Raw genomic sequence first — 16497 nt, forward strand, 5'->3', positions numbered from 1 at the left:
GGGCTCCAGAGCTGCCAAGGCACCCAGCTCCAGGAGAGAGACTTTCGGGCCAGTCCTGGTTTTTAAACATGCATCCCAAAGCAGTATGGGATTTGTAGTCCCTGATTCTACCCTCTGTTATCAGTGCTGCAGGTCCCATAATGCATCAGGATGAGATGGGCAGAAATCCAGGAGTGGCCCACTATTTCCCTTCTGCAGCTGGATCGTTTGGAAGCTGTGGGGGCTTCTCCGGAGACCTGGCTTTGAAACTGAGGAGGAGGAGGAGGGAGTAACGGTACCGACCGGGCTGTGACTGTGGGTACCAGCCCAGCATGCCAAGAAAGCAACCCTGCCTTTGTCTCCCTGAGCCAGGCGAGGAGAGGGAGTGGTGCATTTTCCGGGCTTTGGAAGCCAGTGGGTGGGTGGCGGGGAGGAGAAGAGAGTCTTCATCTTGAAACCACCTAGTTTTGTTTTCTTGGAACCTAGATCACACCCTTCCTATGTAAGGCAAGTGAAGCGAGCATCCTTTGGCGAGCATATAAAAAACTGCTTGGAGTGACTGCGTGTTCACTGTCTCTGAAAGCATCAGCTGAAAATGACCGTGTCTCTGCTTTGCCTGATGGCTGCAGCCCTCTCCGTGCAGACGGGTAAGAGATGCATTTAATTATCAAGCCTCTTTCAGCCTTTTATTCTTAGTTTACAGATGCTTTTTATTAAACCCCTCTGGGAGAAAGGAGGACTAGGGGTAAACAATGCGTTGGAGGCCCTTCCCAGTGTTTTTCCATCAATGAAGACAATAGATCAGAATCTTTATAGGATCAGAGGGACTTCACAGCTGTACACTAATATTTTGGGTTTATAGATTACCTTAGCATAGTCTCAAACTGATGCCAGCTATTTAATGCAAATTAAAGGCGGATTTCCAGCATCTGGCCTCTGCATGAAACGCCTAAGAAGCCTTTCCAAAGCCTAGCTTGTCCCTAACCCCACATTCTAAGTCGGGGCTGCAGCCCCTCACAAAGTGACGGTCCAAAATGCATAGCTCCTCGGGTCATTTACCTGATTTTTCTTTTTTTTGTTTGTTTGTTTCTAAGGATAATGTGATGAATACTGTGCAGTGTTCGACAACACAGGGGAAAAAAATCATGTCCTTTTTTTTCTCCTATTATTTCAGGTTAACAATGACACGACATAACAAGGGGAAAACTCAAAATTTCATGTATTCCCTCATGTTAATAGTGGTCATATTTGCCATATTGTTTATTAACTGCCTTTTTCATGAAAGAGATTCACCCAAAGCAATTTACAATACATCGATGGTGAGCCGGCTGACATTGTGTATTTGGATTTTCAAAAGGCATTTGAAAAAGTGCCTCAAGACTTCTTAGAAATTCACGGGATAGGAGGTGATGCCCTATCATGGGTTAAGAACTGGTTGGAAGACAGAAAAAAGAGAGAGTAGGTTGAAATGGTCAATATTCAGAATGGAGAAGGGTAAATAGTGGGATAGCGTAGCAGGTTTTAAGAAAGGTTTGGACAAATTCCTGGAGGAAAAGTCCATAGTCTGTTATTAAGACATGGGGAAGCCTCTGCTTGCCCTGGATTGGCAGCATGGAATGTTTCTACTCCTTGGGATTCCAGAATCTTGCTACTCCTAGGGGTTCTGTATGGAATGTTGCTACTCCTTGGGTTTTGGCCAGGTACTAGGGACCTGGATTGGTCACTGCGAAAATGGGCTACTGGGCTTGATGGACCATTGGTCTGACCTCGTATGGCTATTCTTATGTTCTTACATGTGCCATGTATAGGACAGTGTAACATCGCTGATGAGGTTGGCTCTGAGACACTGTGGAATCTCAGCTCTGGAATGTTGAATGTAGCCCGAGAGCTTGTCTTGACGGGCGTAGAGTAAAACGGGGCTGGGAGGCCCGTGTGCCACCCATGTTTTGGGGTTTTTTTTGGGGGGTGCACATGTTTCTCCATGAATGAACATAAGAACATAACATAAGAACATAAGCCGTGCCTCTGCCGGGTCAGACCTGAGGTCCATCACGCCCAGCAGTCCGCTCACGCGGCGGCCCATCAGGTCAGGACCTGTATACTAGCCCTCTATCTATGCCCTTCTATCCCCTTTTCCTTAAGAAAATTGTCCAATCCCTTCTTGAATTCCAATACCGTACCTTGTCCTATCACTCTCTCTGGAAGCGCGTTCCAGGTGTCTTAGGAGAAGGACCGCAGGCAGACAGGAGTGACTGCAGCATATGTCATACTACATTGCCCACAATGCTTAGCTCGCATATCCAGGCAAGAAAATAGAGCAATAAAGTTCTGTGAAATTACTGAATCACGTAAAGCCTATCTTGAAGCCCTGTCACAACCGCAAAAATAGGCCTATCTATAACCGCTAAGCATTGAATATCAGCTTAACCAGTTAAGTTACAGTATTGCAGTCAAAATTGGAAACTGGATATGACAAAGCACTGAATATCCTGTCTGACCACTTGGGGGGCACTAGGGCATTTAGGTCCTTTTTTTCTACTACTAGTACTGCCAGATGAAAGCAGATCTGTACATTGTATTGACCACGTAAGAGACAATCCCTGCTTGGCAGAGCTCACAATCTAATCATACAGACAGCAGGACAGATTGGGATAGGGAATTACAGAGTGAGTGGCAAAGAGATGTGGATTCGTTACAAGCGAGTTGGAGTTAGGAGTTAAAAAGCACCCTCGAAAAAAGTGGGCTTTTAGCCTAGATTTAAACAGTGCCAGAAAAGGAACTTGACTTGCCTGAGTTCTTTTCTCTCTGGCACCCCAGCTGTGCTCCTTCCCCCACTTCTTCCCATCAGTGCCACCTCTCTGGCTCCCTCTCAGTTGGTGTGTGTGTTTGGGGGGGGGGGGGGTGGGTGGATCTCACTTTCCTATAAGCCAAAGGCAGACTTCAGTTCCCTTTCCCTAAACCACAAGTGATGGGACATCACTGGTATCAATACACTGAATATGTCCTACGCACAAACTCTGCATAAGGATTAGCAATGCTAAACACAACACCTGAAGCCAGTGAAGGCACTCGCTCCTCACCCACAGTGCTAGCCTCCATGCCAAAGATCATACATAAGCAGCTTTAGCTAAATACAGAAACATAGACACATGAAGGCAGATAAAGGCCAAATGGCCCATCCAGTCTGCCCATCCACTCCATCCATCCACTATCTCCTCCTCTCCCTATTGGCTAAGGCTCTTAACATTTGCATCTCCTCTTCCTATTGGCTAAGGCTCTTTACACCTGCTTTGTGATGTCATAGAACTTTATGGAGGTGGAGTCCTGCACTTATTTTTAAATAGTGTTAGTTGTTATTTAATGTGACGTATTAAAAATTTTTCATTATAAAATTAATTGTTTTTGATTCTCTCTCTAGAAGAATATAGAAACATAGAAACATGATGGCAGATAAAGGCCAAATGGTCCATCCGCAGCATCCACTATCTCCTCCTGTCTCTATTGGCTACGGCTCTTAACATTTGCATCTCCTCTTCCTATTGGCTAAGGCTCTTTACACCTGCATTGTGATGTCATAGAACTTTATGGTTATAGAAACATGATGGCAGATAAAGGCCAAATGGTCCATCCGCAGCATCCACTATCTCCTCCTGTCTCTATTGGCTACGGCTCTTAACATTTGCATCTCCTCTTCCTATTGGCTAAGGCTCTTTACACCTGCATTGTGATGCCATAGAACTTTATGGTTATAGACACATGATGGTAGATGAAAGCCAAATGGCCCATCCTCAGCATCCACTATCTCCTCCTCTCCCTAAGAGATCCCACTTGCATATCCCAGGCTTTCTTGAATTCAGACACAGTCTCCGTTTCTACCACCTCTTCATGCACATTTACATTACGTACATAAGAGCATAAGAATTGCCGCTGCTGGGTCAGACCAGTGGTCCATCGTATCCAGCAGTCCACTCCCACAGCAACCCTTGGGTCAAAGACCAGTGCCCTATCTGAGACTAGCCTTACCTGCGTACATTCTGGTTCAGCAGGAATAACTTTGTCTTGAATCCCTGGAGGTATTTAAATGTCTCTCTCCCCACTTGCATCGTCTGCCCTCTTCTCTCTCCCCACTTGCATCATCTGCCCCTTCTCTCTCTTTCCCCCCACTTCCATCATCTGCCCTCTTCTTTCTCCCCACTTCCATCATCTGCCCCCTTCTCTCAATCTCTCCATCCACCACAGGCCCATCTTTCTCCCTTCCTCACCTTTCCGATTTTGGCAACAAGATTGGCAAGGCCCCCCCCCCCCCCCCGCGATGACACTTAAGATCGGCAACGGGCCTCCTTCTACCCCCAGAATCAACAGAACTTCAGATTAGCAACAGGTGCTCAGTCAAAAGCTTCCCTCTGACTGAACTGCCTGGGCGGAAATAGGAAGCTGAGTCAGAGGGAAGCTTTTGACTGAGCACCTGTTGCCGATCTGAAGTTCTGTTGATGTCGGGAGAAGGAGACCAAAGTTGAGTGCAGTCGCGGGGGGGGGGGGGGCTGCCGATGCCGCTGAGTGCCATTGCGGAGGGGGGGGGGCGCTGATGCCACTGAGTGCCATCGCAGGGGGGAGGGCGCCGATGCCGCTGAGTGCCGTTGCCGTTGCAGCCCAGGAATTTTCCGGACCTGGCCAGCTGTGCACCCGGAGCAGACCTCCCCCCCCCGCCCTCCCTTGGTATGCCACTGCTGTAAGGTGCCCCACTACTCTGTTGCCATGTCTGGGTGTCCAGTCCATCACTTTGCTGGCCCCTTCCATGCCCAAAAGGTCTGGTTCTAGGTGTTTCAGACTTGGACGACTTTTTGGACGAGAATGTGGTATAAAGATAGATGTATTAGCAGTCTGGATGATCAGACATATTCTTTGAGAATGGACTTTGGACGCTGCAATTAGTGCCCTAGGTCCAAAATGGACTTAGATGTTTGTTTTGATTATGCCCCTCCACCTCTGTATGCCAAAGTGACAAAAAGGCAATATACAAGTCCCCTTTCAATAAACATGCTGGCAAATCCACATGTATTTGCTGATGTTCTCATACACATTTCACAAAAAGCTGGGCGTATCTGTGTTCTGCATGAATGAAAAAGGCATGGTTTTCTGTTAGCATTGACTCTGCAGGACCATTCTGTACTAATCTGCCTTGTTTAGTTTTACAACGAGTGTATTGATGTTCTAGTGCTCACGGCAGTGTTTACGATGATGCCTTTTCCTAGTTCCACCCTTGTATGACTCATGGATTATTTCTAAAAAATATTTTTTTCATATAAAGGAGGAGGTATTAAAAATGATCGGCCCCCAAGTTTCAAATATATTAGGTATATGCCACTGAAAGGGGTCCTTTTATCAAGGCGCGGTAGGAGTTTAATGCACGGAATACCGCACGTTAAACCGCCTGCCGTGCTAGTCGCTAACGCCTCCATTGACGAGGAGTTAGTTTTTTCGCTTGCCGCGGGGGTTAGCATGTGATGAACTGTCCGACGCGCTAACCCCTGTAGCGTGCCTTGATAAAAGGAGCCCAAAGTCTTATTGAATTTGAAAAAGAAAATATGTATAACTAATGTTCAGACAAGAAGAATAGATAGAAAGCCTTTTTAATTTTGATTTTTCTGGAATGTGGGAATGTGCGTCTCTTCTCATATTTTGCACAGTAGAGAGGAGGAGATAATTTAAAACTGAATTTTCCAATCTCTATCAAGAGCTCTCCCTTACAACCAGTAAGTAATATTAAGATTCTAGGGATTATTTTTGATTACAAACTATCCTTTCATGATCACATTAGTAGCATTATCAAATCAACTTTCTTTAGGCTTCGCCAAATTCGCTCAGTTTCACAATTTCTCTGCACTAAATCCCTCAATATTCGTATCCACTCTCTCGTGATTTCCAAAATCGATTACTGCAATGCCCTATTCAAGGGAATAGCTCAAAATGAAATCAAGCGTCTACAAATTATTCAGAATGCTTCTATCAAGCTCATATTCAAAGCCAAGAAGTTTGATCACGTAACACCCCTTCTCAATAAAGCGCACTGGCTTCCAGTTGCTCACTGGATAACATATAAACTATGTTTGCTCATATTCAAATCCCTTCTTTACAAAACTCCAGCTTTCATTTATAAGTTATTGATTCCATATACTTCCAATAGAACGTTAAGATCTACTGAACAGCACTTGCTGACGATTCCCTCTCTTAGAATTATTAATACTAGACGGCAATTGATTTTTTTCTGTTACAGCCCCCCAAACTTGGAACTCACTTCCTATTCATTTGAGGGAAGAACACAACTTAGAAAAATTCAAAAGTAAACTAAAGAGCTTTCTTTTTAAAGACGCCTTTGAAAATTAGTCATTTAGTCTTCCAACCAATTTTACTTTTTCTCTCTAATTTTATTGAAGTAATTTTTAACTTCCCTTTCCTTCTGTAACTCCCTTATATGTTTCTTTAACTTTTAAATAACTTGTAGTTCTTATCCCTCTCTTCCCTTATGTTCTTAGTTTTGTTACGTTTGTCAATAGTCTTGTCAGACCTGATTTTTGTTATTTATTGTATTGTTCCCCACATTTTGTAATTTGATTATTATGTACATCGCTTAGAATTATGATTAAGCGATTAATCAAATCTCCATTAAACTTGAAACTTGAAATGCATTTCTGTTTTCTATTTTTCCAGTGTTCTATTGCATAGAAGGTTTGTCTTCCTGGGGTTCAGGTTTTGTCTGCATATTTGTACTTTTAAATTTGTAGTTACTTATTCTGTATTTGTTGAAGAATCTGTTATGGTAGCAGTGCAGCTTATGCTGTTTCCCCCATAGGGGGCGATGGTGTATTGGTATTCTAGATCTCAGGGTGATAAGTGAAGTGCTGCCTCTTCTTAGACAGGGTTGCTGTTTGAGCTCGTTCAGGGCAAGATTCTCAAAACTTTAACGTGGTCACTAAACAGTTTTCCGGTGGTTTAGCCTGCGTGCATTTTAGCGGCGGATTATCAAAACGGACTGTCTCTGCCTTTAGCAAGGTTTCAAGCAGCCTCCGACAATGGCAAATGCAAATGTGCTCTTTAACAATGAAATGAGCCCTCCAGTACATTTTTAAAAATCGCCGAGGCATTTTCAAAGAGCGGCATCGGTTTTTGGCGACAAAAAGCAGTGAGTGGTCCATGAGTGCCGTTACACTGCCAGCACTTGTGCTTTGACTGTGGCTAATGAAAAAAAAAGTGTATCTATATATTTTATAAGTGGAGGGTAGTAAAATCACACTTCTTTTGAGTTTATGGGAGCGACAGGCATATTTCATGTGGGTTTTTTAAAAGCCAATGTATCTTCTTGAGCGTGTGTATGATACCAAACTAAACTAAAGCTTAATTTTGTCTACCGAGTCGTCATTCTGAGAAGGCTCGACTCGGTTTACAGCAATTAAATAAACAGGGAATGTTTTACAAATGATAAATAGAAGATAACGGCAAAATTTCAAAAGAATTAATTTTCAAAATGTTTGGCAAATAGAGTCGTTTTTAAAGATTTACGGAAAAATCGAAACGAACTGAAACTCCTTAAAAAAAAAGGGGAGATCGTTCCAGAGTTGAGAGAGTTTAAAGATCAAAGATTTGACTGAAGATCTTGACGCCTTTAATCCCTTTTTTAGAAGGAAGGGAGAGTTTAAATGGTTGGATACCTCTCACAAAGGAGAATCGGTAAACGTTCCAAAATAAAGGAATAAGAGGATTAAAGACACCATGTAGAATTTTAAAAGAAATACAAGCGCATTTCAATTGAATTCTAAAATAAACCGGGAGCCAATGAAGGCTCTGAAGCAAAGGGGTCACATGGTCAAATTTACGTTTTCCAAAGATCAGCTTCGCAGCAGTATTCTGAATTAATTGTAATCTATGAAGACAAATTTTTGTAATGCCGAGGTAGATAACGTTACAGTAATCAAGACGAGATAATATAATTGATTGAACTAAGATAGAAAAATGACGGTGATGATACTCTTGTCTTGTGTGTTTCTGGCTGTGGGTCATGATTAAATTTTACATAAAAAAACAAATTACAAGATTTACCTGAATTAGGGTAGTTTTTTTTTTTTTTTTAGAGAAAGGCATGTTTAATGTGTGATTGATAAAAGTCGACGTTACTTCTCCCCTCCCCACCTCTCCCATTTGTCCAATAGCTCTTGTATGCGTATGATTGACACACCGCTGACCATCACTGATAAAACTGCAAACCCAGCTTTTATACTCACCGTAAAACGTTGGATTAACAAGGACCGACGCTTACTATACACGCGTTTGCAATAGCAACGGCTCGCGCTGGAATATCTGGTTTTGCGACACCACAGCTTTTGCGACCGACTGCTACTGCCACGTGTGTCTGCGCGTACGATGTAAGCTATATTCTATGCTCAAACAACGCATGTGTTGATTGCGTTGCTTTCCAGGGACAGGCGCACATTCACGCCTCTTTCCTTGTACATTCTGCGTATGTGCCGCTCACTGTCACCATCGACTCAACGCATGTAAATATAGCGAATCTTCCCTGCTGTCCGCTGACTTCATTTGCATGCGAGATTTTTGGAGAATGTCTCGCTTTTTTACAAATTCGCTATCAAAACGGCTGCGTTAGCAGACCGCCACTTTTTAACGCTTTTTTCTGAGAATCTTGCCCACAGTTCTGTAACGACATGACAAGCGTGATTTATAGGTTCTAAGTGTGTTTTTGCAGGATACTGTGGCCGTTAGCGTAAGAATTTGCTGCTTCTCGGTGCACTAGACTTTTGTAGTATTGTAGGGTCATGAAATGGTTAACTGTTGTGTAAAATATTGCTCTGGCCTACATAGCTGAAAACAGTGTACAATCTACTGACCTCATCTGCCTAAAATGTATGTCCCTACCTTACCACATTGTAAGCTAAACAGATAAGAGTTTGAGCCATGATGTACCCTGCCCTTCTGTACATGTAACATTTAGAACTGTAAGATTTAGATAAGCGGAGAAATGAGCTAGTTTTCTATAGGACTATAAGTTGTAGCCCTGAACCTATCACAAGTGCTGGCTTAGGACCAATAATAATTGTAGAAAAGTTATAGAAGTAACAAATGAAAATTGTAGTTTTTGCATGTATTAGTTTGCATATGTTTAGTGAAACGGGCATAAAAGTCCATGCATTTCCTGATTCTAACACTCTAGTAGGCAGGCTGTTCACTGCACTAGAGTCCAGCATGCTGTAATAAACCTCTTGTACTTTCTTCACGCCTCTGACTGTGTCCAAGTGACCTTTCAGTATCATCCCAGTTTTGAGATGAACCTTCAAGTTCAACAAAATGTAAGACTATTTCTTTCTTGGTGGTGGCTAGCGGAGGGAGGATATCGGGCACCCCCCCCAATAATTTGGTACACCGTCAATTGCACGCAAGAGAAACATGCGAAGTCAAATACACGGTGTCAAATGCACATGGATCAAATGCGTGCATGACAAATTGCACGTGGGTCAATTGCGCATGGGACAATTGCACGCATGGCAAATGCGCACAGCGTGCGTGCACGTCTATGTCTGCTCTTTGGGGTCATGCGCATGCACCACAAAAGCACTTATGGTTCACATATACGCATGAGTGCATATGTCGGCTTTGGGGGGGGGGATGATGCGCATGCACCACATATAAGCGTTGCACGCATGTGGCACACACGTATGTCCTCATGCACATGCGCCACAAAAGCAATTCTGGTTCAAATGTACGCATGCGCACATATGTCGGCTTTTTGGGGATCATGCATATGTGCCACATAATATCACACGCATGTGGCACGCATATGTGTCCGGCGTGCTTGTGTCCGGCACGCATGTGTCTGGCGCATATTTGTCCTGCACATAATTGTCCTGCGCCTAATTGTCTGCGTGTATTTGACTGCGCGTGTATGTCTTGAGCGTATTACATGGGCCACCAATAATTTGGGTAGGAGGTACTACGTAGACTGGCATTAACTCTGTGTTGCTTTATTTTGTACAGATAAGTCTGTCTACTTATATCTGGATTTTATGTTCATGTTTTGCGTTGCCCAGCTTGTCGAGCTGGAGAAAGATTTTTTTTTTTGTTAAATGCCGATGAGGTGTTTACTTCTAAATCCATACCGTTGGTATTGTTTGAATGGAGGTGTGGTTCGGAGGCTTTTTCCTTCCTCTCTTGTTTTAATCAGCAGCACTTAGCAGATTTAATGTTTTGTATTTAGTGTTTTGGTTTCTGATTCACTTCGAAGAGTGTGTTATTGGGACAGTTAACTCTGCGTTAGCCAGTTAGCCTGGAGCAAGTGTAGCACACTAGCTGGCTAATGCTCCCACGCCCTCTCTCTGACCGTGCCGCGCCCCCCTGAGGAACAAAACATCTGAAAAATGCAGTCAGCACGTTTAGCAATTTAACGCGTGGAAACGGGCAACTACCTGAAAATCCCTTAACATGGTCATGCGGTACCTGTTTTCTGCGTGTTAAGGGCTTAACGAACGTAAGTAAAAGGACTTTTAAAAGACAACAGGTAACGGCTCTGTGCACATGTCCAAAGAAAGAAAATGCCAGCACACATCTCCGCACAGCCCGGAATGTTCTGCACATAATTAGCCTACCATAAATTTTAGGTGCAAGACATTTTTGTAAGGCTAATATTTATTCAGAGAACAACATTCTGGATTACATATGCGCTCGCATGTGCTGGCATTTTCATTTAGACACGTGCACTGTGAAGCTACCCTTACTACAGAACCTTTGTTTTAAGGAAGGTTTGGACAAGTTCCTGGAGGAAAAGTCCATAGTCTGTTATTGAGAAAGACATGGGGGAAGCCACTGCTTGCCCTGGATCGGTAGCATGGAATGTTGCTACTCCTTGGGATTCTGTATGGAATGTTGCTACTCTGGGGATTCCGGAATCTTGCTATTCTTTGAGATTCTCTATGGAATGTTGCTACTCTTTGGGATTCTAGAATCTTGTTACTCTCTGGGATTCCAGAATCTTGCTATTCTTTGAGATTCTGTATGGAATGTTGCTACTCTTTGGGGTTCTAGAATCTTGTTACTCTCTGGGATTCCGGATTCTTGCTATTCTTTGAGATTCTGTATGGAATGTTGCTACTCTTTGGGATTCTAGAATCTTGTTACTCTCTGGGATTCCGGAATCTTGCTATTCTTTGAGATTCTGTATGGAATGTTGCTACTCTTTGGGTTTTGGCCAGGTACTAGTGACCTGGATTGGCCACCGCGAGAACGGGCAACTGGGCTTGATGGATCATTGGTCTGATCCAGTAAGGTTATTCTTATGTTCTTATGTGTCCAGCAGGTTTTCCCTGACCAGTTTGCAAAATTCTGCATGCATTGAATTTGATCTAATTAGCTTACTGTTGATGTTAGAAGCTGCACACTCAGTCATCGGTCAACTGCTTTTGGCATCGACCCCTCTGTGTTCAGGGAACTGCTGTGGATCAGACTAAGAAACTGTGATCCTATGGGAACACGCTACTCGCCTCCTTTTAAGCATTAGGGGACAGCTGAGGACCAGACTAGCTGCCTTGGTTCTTTCTCCTCCTTCTCCGTTGTTCCTAGAACAGGGTTGTCCAACTTATGGCCCAGAATCCGGCCCACCAAATGCTTTTCTCTGTTCTTCAGAAGCTTGGCAGTCCAGGATTCCAGCTTCCCCACTGTGACTTTGCTCTCAGTGAGCTTGAGCCTTGCAGCGCCAGAAGTTCAGATTGGTCTTGTGGTTTCAAGGCTGATGAGACCAACCTGAACTTCCGGCATCATGTAGTTCAAGCTTGTATAGAGCTGTGTCACAGTGGGAAGCGGGAATCCCGCTGTTTTTTCTGCGGCTGAAACCAAATGAAGACTGGGGAGGGGAATATATGAGAGAGAGAGAGAGAAGACTGGGTGAAGGTAGGGTTACCAGACATCTGGGAAAACACAGATATGTCCTCTCTTTAGAGGACTGCCTGGGTGCCTGAATGTTTTTGGGGTTTTTTTAATGGGGGAGTCTGTCCCGGTTTAGTCCCACTGTAATTTAGTCTTTGTGCAGCCAGAAGCAGCATTGAGGTAAGCATGCTGCCGCCGCCGACCAGCCCCAGAAGCCACCTCTCTGCAGGTCTCACCTATGTGGGAACAGAAAGTCACTGCAGAGAGGCGGTTTCTGGGGCAGGCCAGCGCCAGTAGGCTTACCTCATTGCTGTTCCTGGCTGGTGGGAGGAGAGAGAGAGAGAGAGAAGCATCTGTGGGGGGAGAAGGTTAGGAGGAAAGGAGAGTGAGAAACACTAAAACAGTACTGAAGAAAATGGGAGGAGTGTGGGAGGAGTGTGGGTCTGGTCATGTGCCTCATTTTTGTCTTCACAAATATGGTAACCCTAGGTGAAGGCTGGGGGAGTACATATGAGGGTATACCGTCAAAAGTGTGGAGGACTTTGGCACGACAACAATCCTGCGGCAACATATACGTGCAGGACATATGCGTGCCTTCCCGTTAGCGCTGTGAGGAGTGTGTGGGGGGGAATTCCGCCATTACATTTACAAGTCTTTGCACTCCCAAGTACACTGAAAATTGCCGTTCTCCTTTCTGTATTCGCTGTTCGGGAATTTTCATTGTAGTTGGGGAGGGGTTTGTTCCCCCACCCCACCCCCAACTGGAGCACAAGGACTTGTAAATATAATGGGGGGTTCCTCCCACACCCCCTCACAACGCTAACAGAAAGGCATGAAAGCTGCGGAAGTGGTGGTGCGCATATGTCTTGCATGCAAATTTTGCCATGGGATTGTCGGCGCGCCAAAGTCCTGCGTGCTGTTGACAGGTCACCTATATGAGAGAGAGGGAGACTGGGTGAAGGTCAGGGAAGAAACAATGCACCATCATATATTGTCACTATCTGATGAAACATGCAGCAAAATTGGTGGCATGGAATGCTGCTACTATTTGGGTTTTTGCCAGGTACTTGTGACCTGAATTGGCTTCCATGAAGACAGGATACTGAGCTAGATGGTGAAGCTTGAAGAATGGTCTGAAATTTGGCAGCTAAAATTTAATGCTAATAAATGCAATGTCGTGCTTTTGGGCTGCAAAAACCCGAGGGAACGATACAGTTTAGGGGGTGAAGAACTTATGTGCACGACAGAAGAGCGGGACTTGGGTGGGATCGGATGCGATGATCTTAAGGTGGCCAAACAAGTTGAAAAGGTGACGGTGAAAGCTAGAAGGATGCTAGGTTGCATAGGGAGAGGTATGGCCAGTGGGAAAAAGGAGGTATTGATGCCCCTGTATAAGACTTTGGTGAGACCTCATTTAGAATATTGTTTACAATTCTGGAGGCTGCACCTTCAAAAAATATAAAAAGGATGAAGTCGGTCCAGAAGAAGGCTACTAAAATGGTGCGTGGTCTTCGTGATAAGGCGTATGGGGACAGACTTAAAGATCTCAATCTGTATACTTTGGAGGAAAGGCGGTAGAGGGGAGATATGATAGAGTCGTTTAAATACCTACGTGAGTCGAGTCTCTTTCATTTGAAAGGAAACTCTGCAATGAGAGGCCATAGGATGAAGTTGAGGTGAGAGGCTCCGGAGTAATCTATGGAAATACATTTTTACAGAAAGGGTGGTAGATGCGTGGAATAGTCTCCCAGAAGAGATGGTGGAGACAGAGACTGTGTCTGAATTCAAGAGGGCCTGGGAGAGGCACGTGGGATCTCTCAGAGAGAGAGAAAGAGATATTGTCTACTGCGGATGGGCAGACTAGATGGGCCATTTGGCCTTTATCTGCTGTCATGTTTTTATGGTTGGTCTGACCCAGTAAGGCTATTCTTATGTTCTTAGTGTGTACTTTGGCCCTATGAATGTTACAAAATATAAAATGTGGCCCCTGATAAAGGGTTGGAGAAGCCTGCCCTAGAGTGAAGGCTGAGAGGGGTTGTTCCTATATGCTTCTAATGGGACCGTCTCCAGGGGGAAGAGACAAAGTTCATTCTTTAAAACAGAGTTGTACACTTCTTACCCGTCATTTCTGTAGCATGACTATCGTTTATCATTTATCGTTTTATTAAACTTGATATAATATACTGCCTCAGTTGCAGCACAATTCAAGGCGGTTTACAACAAAATACATCAAATGAAACATAAATTAAAAAAGGAACGCCATTGAAAATAGGATAGTACACTACTTTCATGCAGAAACATAAAACCTTTCACTGTCCATCACTGCAAAAATGTGTTCTCTATTAATTTGCTAGATTAAAAGAAAGCACGTTATTAGAGATAAGTCTTCAAAAGTACTCGAAACCGAGACTATGAAGATTCCAAGCGTAAACTAGTCGGTAAAGAGTTCTTTAAAATAGAGGCAACTGCAAAGAATGCTGAGTTCCTGGTTCTCTTCCATTTTGTTTTTGAGGAATGCGGAATCAGTAGTCTATTGTCTTAAAGAGATCGGAGAACCCTTGATGGAGAATATGGAACAATTAAAGATGCCAGATAGTCTGGAACACCCGAGTATAAAGTTTTGTAAGTCACAGCTAATATTTTAAACTGTATCCGAAAATAAATAGGTAACCAATGTAACTGTTTTAATTAAGGAGTTACATGATCATATTTAAGTGTATTTTGCCGTATTTTGTAATGTCTGAAGACGTTTTAGTTGTGATTTTGGCAGACCCGCATAGATCGCATTACAGTAATCTAATTTTGGATTTATAAATGCATTAGAAAAGTGTGAACAATGATTCTTCGGACACAAGGTTTTGAATTGCTTTAAGTCTCCGTAGGGCGTAAAACCCAGACTTAACCACAGCTGATATCTGTACAGTGAAAGATAACTGGAATCGATAATTATTCCCAGATAATGGAATGAATCAACTACCTGAATTTGTTTATTCCAAAATGTAGAAATCGATTTTTCACCTGTTATCCAACATGTAGTGTTTATTCGTGATTAAGGACCATATGATGATCTGTCAGCCAAAGTGAAATCTTTGCTAGACAAGAAAGATCCAAAGAAGTTGGTGAGGTGTAAAAAACCAACACAGGCACTGCTGTACATATTATATGCAAGTATATTGTCTGTCCCTATAGGGCTCACAATCGAAGTTTCTGTACCTGGGCCAATGGAGGGTTAAGTGACTTATCCAAGGTCACAAGGAGCTGCAGTGAGAACTGAACCCAGTTGCCCAGGATCTCAGTCCACTGCATTCACCATTAGGGTATTCCTCCTTTGAAAAGCTCTGAAAGCTTCCATCCAGAAGTTCAGGCTTCAGTGCCATTGGGTCATTTGCATCATCATTATTACATTACATTTCAAATGATATTTGAAAGAGGAATGAATTCAGATGGTTATGAAATTTCCCATACTCCATTATAAATTTCAAAGTAACTGGTAAAGAATTGCACCACCTGGCAGCATGATTTGCAAACAACAAAGAAAACAGTTTTGCATCTTGCTCGGATAAAATAGTAGTAAATTATTAGGTTCAACTCCTGTTTTTCTAGTAGATAAATTAACAATGGCAACGTACAGTATACTCTGGTGCAACGCCATATAGAATCAAAAATACTAAGGTACAAAGCTTAAAATCAACCCTAGAGGCAAATTAGCAATGAATGGGATGATTCATTGTGGCTGTTTCAATGCGGCTACAAAAAAAATGGCCATGCTGAATTGCTCCCTTCTCTCTCCACCGTGGACATAGGAGCAGGGAGAGGTGCTAGCGGATAGCAGACAGGGAAGAGAGAGGGAGGGAAGAATTTTGGGGCAATGTGGGGGGGCATTGCCCGAGAGGTGCTTGGATTGTGAATTGTCCCCTTCCGGTCGCCAAGGACACAGGAGAAGGGAGAGGTGACTGTGGATCATGGATAGGGAGAAGAGGGTGAGGGAAGAATTTTTGAGGGGAGTATGGGGTGGCTCCCCCCCTCCCCAAGTGCATAACATAACATAAAATCAACTTATAGACCGTGTAACCATAAGGATCTATGCGGTTTACAAAAGATTAACCTTTATTACAAATAGAACTCTGAAGAAAATTAATTACCCAGAAATCTAGAGAATAGATAAGTCTTCAAATGCATTCTGAACTCCAGGTTTGACATAGATAATAAGAATAGTTGCTTAAAATCTTTATCCCAAAGAGCTGCCTGATAGGACAGAGTATGTTCGTGATATCTTTTGCGGTTTACAATGGTTAAAAGATGTTACAAATTAAGTAGAATTAACAAGGTTAGACGCTAGTTATTAACAGCACTAGAGATCAGTTATTGTGGAGTAGGATTGTAAGGTCAGCTGCCTAAATACTTCAGGAACAGACATGTTTTTAGGTGTTTCCTAAATTCCCCATAAGTAGTAGGCGTGAGCATTTGTTCCAGATCTTTGCCCCATAATGCCACTTGATGTGATATGAGGGTGCCTGACCTCTAATGATTTTATAATACAACCAAACTTGAAATGATGCGGGCCTCTACGGGCAGTCAAGCTGAGATTCCTGACAC

At 43.4% G+C, this 16497-nt stretch overlaps 1 protein-coding gene across 1 annotated transcript in view; it reads left to right on the forward strand.

The window, feature by feature from the left end:
• Positions 1 to 496: 496 nt before the first annotated feature.
• Positions 497 to 16497, forward strand: part of LOC117355364 (lymphocyte antigen 6E-like) — a 53347-nt gene continuing 37346 nt past the window's right edge. Inside the window, exon 1 of the mRNA XM_033933806.1 lies at positions 497 to 626. Coding sequence (XP_033789697.1) covers positions 575 to 626 — 52 coding nt within the window. The 5' untranslated portion in view covers positions 497 to 574. The remainder of the gene's footprint in view (positions 627 to 16497) is intronic.

The sequence above is a fragment of the Geotrypetes seraphini genome, chromosome 2 (genome assembly GCF_902459505.1).
Source record: "Geotrypetes seraphini chromosome 2, aGeoSer1.1, whole genome shotgun sequence".
Lineage (NCBI taxonomy): Eukaryota > Metazoa > Chordata > Amphibia > Gymnophiona > Dermophiidae > Geotrypetes > Geotrypetes seraphini.